We start from the raw sequence: 13,128 nt of genomic DNA, 5'->3' as shown, positions 1-13,128 counted from the left end.
ATTGGGAGAAAAAAGGCTCTGTAACTGGGTCAACTAACTCTCGAAGGCGTGGGGGCCTCTTGGATGTTATGACCAATTAGGAGGTGGGTAAAACTACAGGGGTAGGTTGGCACATCTTTAATGCACTCAAGTATATATTTCTTACCCCCCCCCCCCCCCCCAGGAACTCACTCTGTCAATCTCTTCTCCAACCTCTCCTCCTCAGCACTCATTCACTCTCTCAACCCCCCTCCCCCAGCATAGTAAAAGCAGCTACAGTGGTATTCTAGAAACTGTCTCCATCCCAGGATTCCCCTCCTAGGCCAAATTCCATTGCTTGTCCCTCCCCTACAACCAAGTGAAAGGGCATCTGTGCAATCACACACAGGGATATCAAGGAGAAGCAACAGTGGGCAGGAAAAGGGAAGGAGGGAGCAAGTATGTGGTGGGTGTTTGACTCAGCTTCATACCACTGCCTCTCCCTACCTTTGCAGCCACAAGCTAGACTGGCAGAAAATTCCACAGCTACAGCCCCTCAGTATCATGATGTGCAATGTCTATGCACACCAGCTTCCACATAGCCTTCAATATCATGGTCCCTTGGTGCAAATGATGATGAATCCATCTTCTTCTTTGGGAGGGACTTGGATGATTACTAGTCCTGATATCGAGGGTTATTGAGCCAATGCTCCCTCTAAGCTTCACACCCTTTTTTAAACTGCCATACAGCAGGGTCACCAGGACCTTCACCACTTCCTCCTGTCACTGTTGCTTCTCCAGGCGAGCAGTAGCTTTGGAGGCAATACAATGTAAAGACACGCGGGGCTGCGGGTCCCACCGCTTCCACCATCACCTTCCTGTTCTGAGGCAGAGCCGGCAGCCATGCATACTCAAAGTACAGTCATGTAGTGAGGGCTTGCTATCCTGCCTGCTCTTGGAGAAAGGACATTCCACTTCACTGAAATGTCACAGAGAAAAAGGAATAGCTCCATTAGATGCAAAGCTTAAATAATGGTATAAAGCAATGGGCCTATGACTTTTCTTTCTTCTTTTTTTTTTAATACAGCAGATATTACAAAATCTTAATATACTTTGAGAATTTAAAGACTTTTTGCTGCTAAACGTTATAATCAGAAAATGCAGCCTTGCTCGTCAATAAATTTGTGTCCGGCAAAATCTTGGACCGTGCCTAAGCATCTTTTTGGGGATGAAAGCAGCAACACAGTAGGGTTGAAGACAGCTGCTGTTTTTCTCTATTATCTAGTATTTGGTAAAAGGAGAAAATGTGTTTATTTTCTTCAACAAAAAGTTGCACCAACCTTAAATTCTGCTCTGCTGATCCCTGCATCTTGGCTTTTTTCACCTGCAAAAAAAAAAACAAAAAACACCAGAGGCACAAAAATAAATTTTAAATTAATTCTTTGTCCTTGAAATTATCTCTTTACTCATATGACAGGCTTGAATTATAAGTTAAACCACTATATTATTCAATTAGGCCTGTGCTCCTTGGTTTTAATAGTGGAGTTTTTGGGCTTTGTGCTTTCTTCCACATTTTCAGGCAGAATCATGAATCAAGCAGAGCCACATGGTAGAAGGGAGGTCTTTGGCACTGGTCTACAAGAAGTTATTTTCAATGGACTTTAAAGGGATCTATCATGTTTTCTGCACCCCTCCCACCCAAACACACAATATTGTAGTTAACACTCACTTGTACTCATTAGGATCAAATGTTCAAAGACTTCCATGCAGTTTTCCCACATAATCATAAAATATTGTACCACTGCTGTATGATACAGTATAAAATGTAAAAGCAACTATTTTCAGACTGAAAAGGTCCCTCTGCTCTATCTCAGGCACATACGTGTTCCCAACATCTTAATGGCTGAAACTGTAGGATCTTCTCTGCACCAGTGCACACACATACTAGCAGTCGAAATTTACTACTGCTATATTCTACATAGGAATGATTTTATTGAAGAAAGAGTACAGGGAACACACTAAAGAACTTCCCATAGGAACCTACTACTACTACTACTACTATTTAGCATTTCTAAAGCGCTACCAGGGTTACGCAGCGCTGTACAATTTAACAAAGATGGACAGTACCTGCTCAAAGGAGCTTACAATCTAAAGGACAAAAAGTGCAGTCAATCAAATTGGGGGCAGTCTAGAGTTCCTGGATAGAGGTACAATGGTTAGGTGCCGAAAGCAACATTGAAGAGGTGGGCTTTGAGCAAGGATTTGAAGATGGGCAGGGAGGGGGCTTGGCGTACGGGCTCAGGGAGTTTATTCCAAGCAAAGGGTGAGGCGAGGCAGAAAGGGCGGCGCCTGGAATTGGCAGTGGTGGAGAAGGGTACTGAGAGGAGGGATTTGTCCTGTGAGCGGAGGTTACAGGTAGGAGCTAAAGGGGAGATGAGGGTAGAGAGGTAATGAGGGGCTGCAGATTGAGTGCATTTGTAGGTTAGTAGGAGAAGCTTGAACTGTATGCGGTACCTGATCGGAAGCCAGTGAAGTGACTTGAGGAGAGGGGTGATATGAGCATATCGGTCTAGGCGGAAGATAAGATAGGCATCAGAGTTCTGAACGGATTGAAGGGGGGATAGATGGTTAAGTGGGAGGCCAGTGAGGAGTAGGTTGCAGTAGTCAAGGCAAGAGGTGATGAGAGAGTGGATGAGTGTTCAGGTGGTGTGCTCGGAGAGGAAGGGGCGAATTTTGCTCATGTTATAGAGAAAGAAGCAACAGGTCTTGGCTGTCTGCTGGATATGGGCAGAGAAGGAGAGGGAGGAGTCGAAGATGACTCCGAGGTTGCGGGCAGTTCATAACATGCCTCCTTAGAAACCCAGGATATGAGATATTATATAACAGTATAAATATACTACAAATATAATAAATACAGATATGGTTAAAATATCTAATAACCTAACATAATCCTCCATTTTCTGCTGCGACATTCCAATAGCCACACTTATTGACATCTGAAAAAGGGAACCTTGTGGTCTCAAACGCTCATGCTCTACACCATATTTCTTGGCTAGTTTTGTAACAGGTTTCATGTTTATTTGATATACTGCACATCACAAAAATTATTTAAGTAGTTTACACTGTTTGGGTAAAAATAAAGAAGAAGACTGGTACAGACATTAAACATAGTAAACATAGTAGATGACGGCAGAAAAAGACCTGCACGGTCCATCCAGTCTGCCCAAGAAGATAAATTCATAAGTGCTACTTTTTTATTTGTACTGTCCTCTTCAATGCACAGACCGTATAAGTCTGGCCAGCCCTATCCCCGCCTCCCAACCACCAACCCCGCCTCCCACCCACCAGCTCTGGCACAGACCCTATAAGTCTGCCCAGCACTATCCCCGCCTCCCAACTACCAGTCCCGCCTCCCACCACCAGCTCTGGCACAGACCCTATAAGTCTGCCCAGCACTATCCCCGCCGCCCAACCATCAGCCCCGGCACAGACTGTATAAGTCTGCCCAGCACTAGCCCCGCCTCCCAACCACCAGCTCTGCCACCCATTCTAGGCTAAGCTCCTGAGGATCCATTCCTTCTGCACAGGATTCCTTTATGTTTATCCCACGCATGTTTTCATCTCCACCACCTCCCGCGGGAGAGCATTCCAAGCATCCACCACCCTCTCCGTGAAAAAATACTTCCTGACATTCTTCTTGAGTCTGCCCCCCTTCAATCTCATTTCATGCCCTCTCGTTCTACCACCTTCCCATCTCCGGAAAAGGTTTGTTTGTGGATTAATACCTTTCAAATATTTGAACGTCTGTATCACATCACCCCTGTTTCTTCTTTCCTCCAGGGTATTTAGACACTAAGGGGAGGACCAGCAGTAACAATATGATCAGTGGGCAGCGGTGGCAGCCAAAAAAGCAAACAAGATGCTAGGAATTATTAGGAAAGGGATGGTAAATAAGATCAAGAATATTATAATGCCTCTATCATTCCATTGTCTGACCACAACTTGAGTATTGCATTGAATTTTGATCACTGTATCTCAAACAAGATATAGTGGATTTAGAAAAGGTTCAAAGAAGAGCAACCAAAATGATAAAGGGGATGGAATGCCTCTCATATGAAAAAAGACTGAGGTTACAATTTTTCAGCTTGGAAAAGAGATGGCTGAGGTGGAATCAGACGGATGGACTCAACAATCCAGAGATAACCAGCGACAGACTATACACCCCAGACAATGGGCTCCTCAGTCCAATAGGCTTGCATTTGTCATCACTACCACCCAATTTGGGGGATCTAGAGGAATTCCTCTTGGAAAATGGGACAGATGAGTCTATCAGGCCCTCTGCTCCTTGAGACTAACATGAACCTTCCACTCCCAGGCAAACTCTTGCAACCTGGGCAATGAGAGACCGGAAAGTTCACTGATCTCATATGCACTCTCACCCAGGGCACTATCTCCACTCCAGGGTCACTGCCACTGACCTAACTGGAGATAATACCAGAGCCCAACTGGAAAAGAACACAGAGACTATCACACATGTTGTGTCTAAGAGTACTAGGTGCTCCAAGACTTGAGTGGGAACTGACTATTGACAAACGACTACCCAAGGCTCTCAGAGCTGGATCACTCTCACCATTGCTACCTGAGAGCCTACCTTTGTCTCTGTTCGAATGAGCCAATCATCCAAGTACAGATGCACCCAGATATCTTCTATGTGGAGAATGGCGTTGTCACCACAACGACCTTGGATAAGGTCTGAGGTGCTGTAGCCAGTCCAAAACGGTCAGTCCTGAATTGAAAATGCTGGCCGAAGACACAGGACTACAGATAAGCACCAGTTCAGCTTTCCAATGGCAATGGGGGCAATTCTATAAGTGGGCATCATATTTTAGGCATCCCAATGCCACATGGTGAGAGCGTGTTCTATAATGGCATCTGGGAGCCCAGTTTCCATTCCAGAATACTAGCATAATTTGGTACTGGGGTGCCTAAAATCTAGGTGCCTACAGTTACACTAGTCATAACTGTGGTACCTAATGTGGCAAAGACACATGTAACTTACAGTATTTTATAAGTAGCATGTGTAAGTGGCAGCACCCTTGCATTCATACACTCCCAACATGGGATCTGGTGGCTGAGACCATAGGGGCTATTCCCCTTACCGCTCCCTCAACTCCCTGGAGTCATGTATAACAGAATCTGACCACTCCTTGTCACAATGAGGCAACATGGAACTAATCTGCTGGCTCTTACAACCCCTACACATATGCCCCACAGGCACTGTTTCTGACAAGAACCTGGACCGCTGACCTGCCTTGGGACTCGTGTCACATCTGGACTTGTCCTGTTCCACCACACTGCCTAGTTACACCAGCTTCCCTGGCTGGGCACAGCTCCTTTTCTTTGCGCCTTTTTTTTAAAAATTTAAATTAAAAGGACCCTCAGCCTGAAAATAACTGCTTCACATGTCTCAAACCAAAGGCCTGGCAGAGCTCAGTAGAGGAGAGGGGAGTCAAGACAAAGACTCACCCTGCCAGCAAGGAATCCTGAAGGCTGCTGCCATCTTCAGCAACTGAGAGCATCCTATAGGATAAACTCAAGTATATGGAGGAAGCCACTGCCACTCCAAGTATAAGGACTGTGAACCAATCCCTAGGAGCACTGGCCATGGACTGTACCACAGAACATGTGGTGCTGGAAGAAAATAGAATATCTGTTCCAGAGGCCAACATGTTTCTGCAGAACTTATAGGAGGGATTAAACAACTGGAGTAAGGATTGGCTTGAAGGAGTTGAGGGTAGCGACAGGATGGTAAAGTTGACAAGTGGGAATGAAAACAGATGGAGAAAAGGATAGTAGACAGAAGCTGGGAAGAACCTGTTCGGAGTAATGGGCAATGGGCCATGAATAGACTTTAAAAAAGTGTGTGTGTGTGTGGGGGGGGGGGGGGGGGGGGGGAGTAGACAGTCATATGAGTCACTCTAAATGTGCATAAGCAGCTAGGCTGATCACATTAGAGGGGGAAGCCAACAGGCCAGTCGTGTCATTGGAGGGCTGTGTCGCAAAGTTTTATTTTTTAAACATCAAGATGAACCACTTGGAAGGATAGTGAAGATGACTGATTCACAGAAAGAAAAAATAAAATTCAAGAGAAGCAAACCAGAGAAGGTTCACAAATAAGTCCAGTATCATGTGCTGCTTTCAAATAGGAGCAACTGTGACAACTATGACCTTCCTCTGCTCTTCTCTTGGTTCTCCAATCTTTGGGATGACACTCTCCCTCTTTGGGATCTCTCCTCTGGTTTTGCCTATGGTATTTTCTAATTAGGGATGCTCTGTGCTCATCCTACACTTTTTTGAATTCAGTTATTGTTTTTATCTCCACCACCTCCCTAGAATGGGCATTCCAGGTATCAACCACCCTCTCCTTGGAAAACAGGATGGTCGATGCCTGGAATGCCCTCCTAAGGGAGGTGGAGACAAAAATGTGACAGAATTCAAAAAGGCATGGGATGAACATAAAGAATCCCTAATTAGAAAATGGATGGCATAAAAAACAAAACTTTAATGACTGGATGTGTGTTGATGTGCTGACTGGTGCTTAGACAGTGACTCCGGCTGTAAGCCAGCGCCAGGCAGACTTCTACATATATGGCAAGACAGATTAGGATAGGCTGCAGAGAAAATCAATGGCAACTCCAGAAGTTGGAACATAAGGACGGTGCCAGGCGAGCTTCAATGGTCTATGTCCCAAAAATGGCAAAGAAAGATCAGGATCAAATCAAAATCAATTCACTTCTTGTATACTGCTAACATCTCCTTTCCAGGATTCAGTGCAGTTTACATTCTAGGTGAGACAATTATTTTTATACCACGTTCACTGCCGATTTAATCATGAATTGATGAGCGTGACTGTTGGGTAGACTGGAATGGACCATTCTGGTTTTTATCTTCCATCATTTACTATGTTACCCTGACTCAAAGTTGTAGTAGAACGGCATTTTATTTCATGCTCCATTATGTTTCACAAGCCTCCATCCTTTTGACGTCTCTTTCCTCAGATTCATATTGTGCATTCCTTCCTCAGTCTCACCTGCCCTAATCTCTTTCTCCAGTATATATCTAAACTCTCTGTTCCTCTGACCCTTTATTGCTATTCATTGTTATAACCACTCCTTTCCTAACCATCTCTCTTATATTCAACCAGTATCTTTTTCAACTCATTCTCTGTATTTACAAAACATCCCGTTTTTGTCTCAGTATTACTGCCCCATCCTTTCTACTGCTCTATAAATGTTTTTTTTCCTTATACTGATTTACATAAAGCAAGATTTCATGATTGAATTCAGTCTCATTTCTTAAACAGCTAGGAATCAAGCACCAATGGGATAACTCAAAACATCTCCCCAGATAGCTCTTCCAGCTGACCTCACCTTTTCAAGTGCAGTGAACCTAGTTCAGTCCAGAGTTGCCAACCATGAAGCTCCAGAACTGTTCTTATATTGTACCATGCAACAAGAGAAAGTTAACTTCAGCTAACTAATCAAAGCACCCTTTGACCCAGTAATGCATGCTGCAGCTCAATATTACTTATTGCACTATACAAACCTAACCAATATGTTGAAGTCAGCTGAGAAGGAAGGAGGTTTAGATAAGAAAATAAGGTGGCTCAGATCACAAGCTAATCTCAAGATGCTCCAAAACCCAGAATATCCTAAACGGAAGTCTTTGCTGATTAAACATCATGAATGAATTAAGTTATGCTAAAATCATAAAATTTTCATTTGTAAAGACGTGCCTGCTATCATACATCTTGCAGCTCCTGGTGAGGCAAAGCTTTCTATTTTAGCATGCTTTTTACCTGCTTTAGGGACTTAATATCTTTCCATTACTGTCAACAAAAACTCGTTTATTCTTCTTTTAATTTCCTTTCAATGTGTTTGTTTAATTTAATACTTACCGGGAAAGCTATTTGATGCCTGCATGTTATTATCTCTATCCCTTTAGCAACTATGTACTTGCCTTACACATGGAACTGTAACCTATGACGCTTTGTAACCTGACTCATTGTTCATTTTAATTCAATATGATTTTAACAGTATTGAAGGAATATGGCATATATAGTTTAACAGAAGAAAAACTGGAAATAATTCCATGATCCAAAACTGGAAATTGCTAACTACAAGTCCACAAATCAAGAAAGAAATGCTTTCTTCCTTAGCGTCCCTCCGGACCGGACCAGGATTGGACTGATGGGTTGTGCTCGCCTACCAGCAGGTGGAGACTGAGAAAAAACTCTGACTCTAGAGAGCCAATAGGAGCCCTGGCCATGTGACCTTAGCCTCAGTATTTTCTCAGTCTCCCAGCAGGTAGGAAGTGAGCCCATTAGTCTCTCTCCTTTTCTCTTTAGATATTACAGATATTTGTGATAATTCTTCTGTGCCTGGAATCTTATTTAGAGGCTTGACAGGGTTTCCTTTCTCTTCTTTCTTTGACAGCCTCGGGGGTGTTAAACTCGGGTGTCTCGAGTCCACCCCCCTTCCTCCCCATCTCCCTGGCTTAGCAGGGAAGGGCCGTCCCTTTCTCTGGAAAGGTGTACCGTCTTTGGGAGAGGCAGCCACTTTTAACAGGCAGCTGCTTTAAAGAATTAAATCAAATAAAAGGAAATTCAAAGAAGCAGCCTTTCTTTCCCCAGACTTCTAACGAGCAGGCAGCTCCAGTGTTTTATTATGATTGAGGGGTTATAAAAAAAAAAAAAAAAAAAGAAGAAAATAATTCAGTGTCTGTGACTTTAAACAGCGATTTTTCTCGTCAGATTTAATTTCCTCCATTTTCTTGCGTTTTGGCGGCGGCAGTTTAAACAAATGAAAAAAAAAAAAAAAAAAAAAAGAAAGGTGCGAACCGTGTAAGCGCGGCCACCTGTTTTTTCCGATATGGCTTAAAAGTTCAAACAGCTGCTGTCGGTCAGCGTCGCGCAGTTCACGCAGCCGGAACGTGTAAATTTTGCTCTCCCTTCAAGGTTTCTTCGGGTCCGGTGCTGCCTCCGGTTTTTTCGGGGCCTTTTCCGCCGGCTGTTGTTTCTTCGCCGTTCCACTGGGCTCCGCTTGTTCGGAGGTGTCGGGCGCGCTGTCGACGATCGCCACGGGGCCAGTGGAGCGAACGGCGGCCATTTTGTTTCTCCCTCCATCTTATCAGTCAGGGATCTCTCTGCTGAACGTAAGGCTGAAGTTCATAGAGCAGTTCGGCTCCAAGATGTGTACACTTTTGTATGTGCTGAACGGCGTATTCTAAAATGCTCTTCACATCAGCAGGCAATATTTGGTTGAAAGGGGGCTCCTTTCATATATGGATATATAACAAGCTTTTCTTCTTTTAAATTTCTATGTATCACGGGGCTGTTAACATTAGATTTTTCTGGTGCTCAGTCATTTTTCATTGCCTGCTGGAAAATCTACATCTTATCATAATATCATAATTCATTTCAAGCATTTTCCTCAATAGCTGTAGTATTATACAGTGTTTTAAGAACTTTAGAAACTTTCTCTATAGGCATAGAGTAAATTTCTGTCTGTCTTTCTCATTCCCTGGTGAATAGGACTACATTGTCTAAGAGTCAATTGATTGATACTTTGCAATTCTGACCATAATATCTTAGTTCCTTTCAAGCATTTTACTCCATGCCTATGATGTTATATAGTGTTTTAAGAACTTAACAGACAATCACTCTCAATGGCTGTAGTGTTATACAGTGTTTTCTTTTTCCGACTTTAAGAAGCCTTCTCTAGAGGCATACAGTATATTGTTCAGATGCCATGGGGATATATCAGCTCTTTCATATTCTCTGAGGGACAGTCCTGTCTACCAAGCTCCCAATCACTCAGCTGCCTTAGCAGGCATGCTTTATTCATGTCTTCCCTTCTTTTCCAACTGCCTTGAAGCCTCTCATATTTCATTTTAGCTTTCTTCTGGTTTTTACAGGACATATGGTCACTTATAGAATAAAAGTCATCCTTTCACTTAAAGATAGTGGACGGTCCTCAAACCATCTACTCGTGTTTGTCTCTACTCTATCAGTTCAGCATTGGCAGATTATAAACATCCTGGTTTGGTCCAGTATGCCTATACATACCATCTGCTATCTCTTCCTCTTCCTTAGAGACCTGATGTTATATCAAGCTTTCTTGAATTCAGATACAGTCTTGTCTACACTGCCTTCACCAAGTGGCTGTGGCACAACTTCACTTTTTTCGTTACAGGTAATTTCCAAGTTTGTCCTTTTTCATTCTATGCGCCTTCACTCCAGAGTGTTCTTTCAATTGGAAGGGGATTCACTCACTTCCTGTGTATTTATGCCATAGGTACATAAGTATGGTTATGCTGGGTAAGGCCTCAAGTCCATCAAGTCCAGCATTCATATCTAATGGGCATAGGTACATAAGTTTTGCCATTCTGGGGAAGCTCAAATGTCCACCTTTCTACAGCCAGAACATCATTAAAGGAAAAAAAAAAAAAAAAAAAAAAAACCTCTCACGAGAGTATCGAACAGAAATCTCTGCTCCAAAAGCAAGGCTTTGCAGTAATTCTGCAAACTAACGCATACAATATTTGCCATGGCTGTTCACCACTAGGAACACTGGGGACCCTGGGCCTAGGTTCGGTGTTTTAACCTGAAACAAGCTCAACATTCATATCTATTGGGTGTGAGTCTGGTACTACTACTACTACTTAACATTTCTAGAGCGCTACTAGGGTTACGCAGCGCTGTACAAATTAACAAAGAAGGACGTTCCCTGCTCAAAGGAGCTTACAATCTACATCTCAGTGAGGGAGGACGCATGACCGTGGTACGTGGATTAGTGGTATGTGGATTAGGGAGATCCAAGAAATTACAGGCCGGTGAATCAGACGTTCATACTGGGACAATTTTTTTCTGTCCGGAGCATACTACCATAGCTGGTGGACTCCTATATTCAGAACTTACCCAACTATGGAACGCCATAGAGATAGGGTTGGAGTTTGTAGCCCTATTTAACTGGTGTCCTTGGTCACCCTTCCTCTTCTCCTCAGGATCCAGAGAATGGCTAGTTTTTGCTTATGCATTAACCGGTCATTTTCAGCAGTACTCTCTCTTCCGTTCTTTTATAGATCTAAGAGGATGTTCATTGCGCTCTTAGGGTCATTTCATTCTTACCTAGACGACTGCCTAATTGGAGAAAGTCTTATCAGCAGAGTTCTCAGGTCACGCACCGGGTGTTGCATTTCTTACAGTCTCTAGGTTGGGTGGTGATTGTAGCCAGGCCTCTCATTTGATCTCTCATTTGATCTCTCATCAGATATCTCTGATTTTCTCTTTGTTTAGTCAGGTTGGCGCACAGTCTTTTGTCTCCTCTGCAAACATCCCAGTTTATATTTTTCTTGGTGACCTTGGGCCTTCGGCCATTTCCTCGCTCTATTCTGCAGAATGCAATTTTACTTTCTAATGCCCAAGAAGGAATTTTCCTTCATCCTATTGTGAATCTCAGGGTCATCAATCGCGCTATTTAAGTGTCATCTAGTTATCTCAAGAACCTTAGTTCTGTCTTGGGATGCTTCGTGCAGTACACTTTTTGGCAGAAGCTTGTTTGTATATATTTTTTTTCTGGGGGACCTCAGCAATTCGTTTTACCTTCGGGTGAATTTTGTTTTCCCTACTGACAAACAAGGCGGAGAGAGCTATGTTGGTCCTTGCCATGGCAATGGGTTATGTCATCCGCCAAGGAGGAGTTAAGAGTATACTCTTGAGTTTGTACTCATTTTTTCTTAGTTGTCACCCTGCATTTAGGTGAATGGACTCTCATTTTTTCAGCCTTACTTCCTCACTGCGACACTTCAGGGCTATCTCTTTTTGCCTTCAGGCTCACGATCATTTCTTGCTTCTTCCGTTCAGCAACAGTCTTGACGGAGACAGGGACAGATGCCAACGTCCAGCAGGACTTTTTCAACCTTCTTTATGCGTTTCTTCCGTCATCTCACTAGGTGTTTACGCAGAACCAAGGCACCCTTCTACATCCGGACCCCCAGTCACTCAAACTTATGGCGTGGTTACTGGGTCCGCAACATCTTTGATATTTTCGCAGGAATTACTTCAAGTTTTAATTGCTTCCAGACGGAAATCTACATTAAAGTCCTATGAATCAAAGTGGCGACAGTTCACTCTGTGGTGCTCCTCTCGCCACTTCATTCCACAAACAGTATACATTTTGCATGTTTTGGAATGTCTTCTGCATCTTGCGAAATCTTGTCTGTCTTACTCATCCATTAGAGTTCATTTGGCAGCTCTATCAGTGATGCACGATACTGTTGACAACCGCACGCTTATGCAGCATCCACTGTCAAAGCGGTTTCTTAAAGGAGTCCTGCACCTGTACCCCCCGCTTCGTCCACCAGCTAGGTGAACAGACTCTTAAAGTTCTGTTTTCTAGTAGCCATAACTTTTTCTATAAAGTTTTCCTCTTCAAGCAGTGTTTCCTAGTAACCATTGCAGCAAGTAGATCTATGTGTGGAATACTTCTACGGTTGGTAACTTCTTTTCGGTCTGCTGTAGTTTAAAGTTTTCACCTTTCCCAATCGTTTTTTTCTTATTGGTTTTGTCCTTCTAGCCAGTAGGCGTAAAAGTTTGTCATTGTTTCTAACCCGCTATATCGCGAAGGATCAAGGAAATGAGAATGTCTATTTCTCTTCTCGCTGAGAAGGCAGTTCCACAGCATATTACAACATATTCCACAACTTCAGAAGCAGGCTCTATTCTTACTACGGCGATTTTTGGTGCTCTTGGTGCACATTGGTAAGTTGGCAACTTAGTCTTAGTTCCATTTTATTTTGCTCATTGGGACACACTACATGTTAGTTGTCGCCAGGTGGCCTATGCAGCATGAACATTTCTCTGCAGTTTTCATAGGGTCCCTCCCTTCAGATTACTGCTTTGGTACTTCCCATCAGTCCAATCCTGGTCCGGTCCGGAGGGACGCTAAGGAAGGAGAAATTAGATCTTACCTGCTAATTTGCTTTCCTTTAGTCCCTACGGACCGGACCAGGCCCCTCCCATGTTCTCTCTACTCTTTAGCTTCTTTTATTAAGTAGGAAGTGTATTCAGTAGGAAGTGTATTCATTCCTTTACGATTCGTGGAACAATAC

General features: G+C 43.4%; 1 protein-coding gene across 8 annotated transcripts in view; it reads right to left on the bottom strand.

Moving 5' to 3' along the window:
- EYA3 (EYA transcriptional coactivator and phosphatase 3) overlaps positions 1–13,128 on the bottom strand; it is a 271,535-nt gene that overhangs the window by 119,615 nt on the left and 138,792 nt on the right. For all 8 annotated transcript variants that reach the window (XM_030220264.1, XM_030220270.1, XM_030220268.1 and 5 more), the window contains one exon: positions 1,299–1,342. In XM_030220264.1, the coding sequence (XP_030076124.1) occupies positions 1,299–1,342 (44 nt within the window). The remainder of the gene's footprint in view (positions 1–1,298; positions 1,343–13,128) is intronic.

This window comes from Microcaecilia unicolor, chromosome 11 (genome assembly GCF_901765095.1).
Source record: "Microcaecilia unicolor chromosome 11, aMicUni1.1, whole genome shotgun sequence".
In the NCBI taxonomy this organism is placed as follows: domain Eukaryota; kingdom Metazoa; phylum Chordata; class Amphibia; order Gymnophiona; family Siphonopidae; genus Microcaecilia; species Microcaecilia unicolor.
This window is presented reverse-complemented; position numbering and strand designations above follow the sequence as displayed.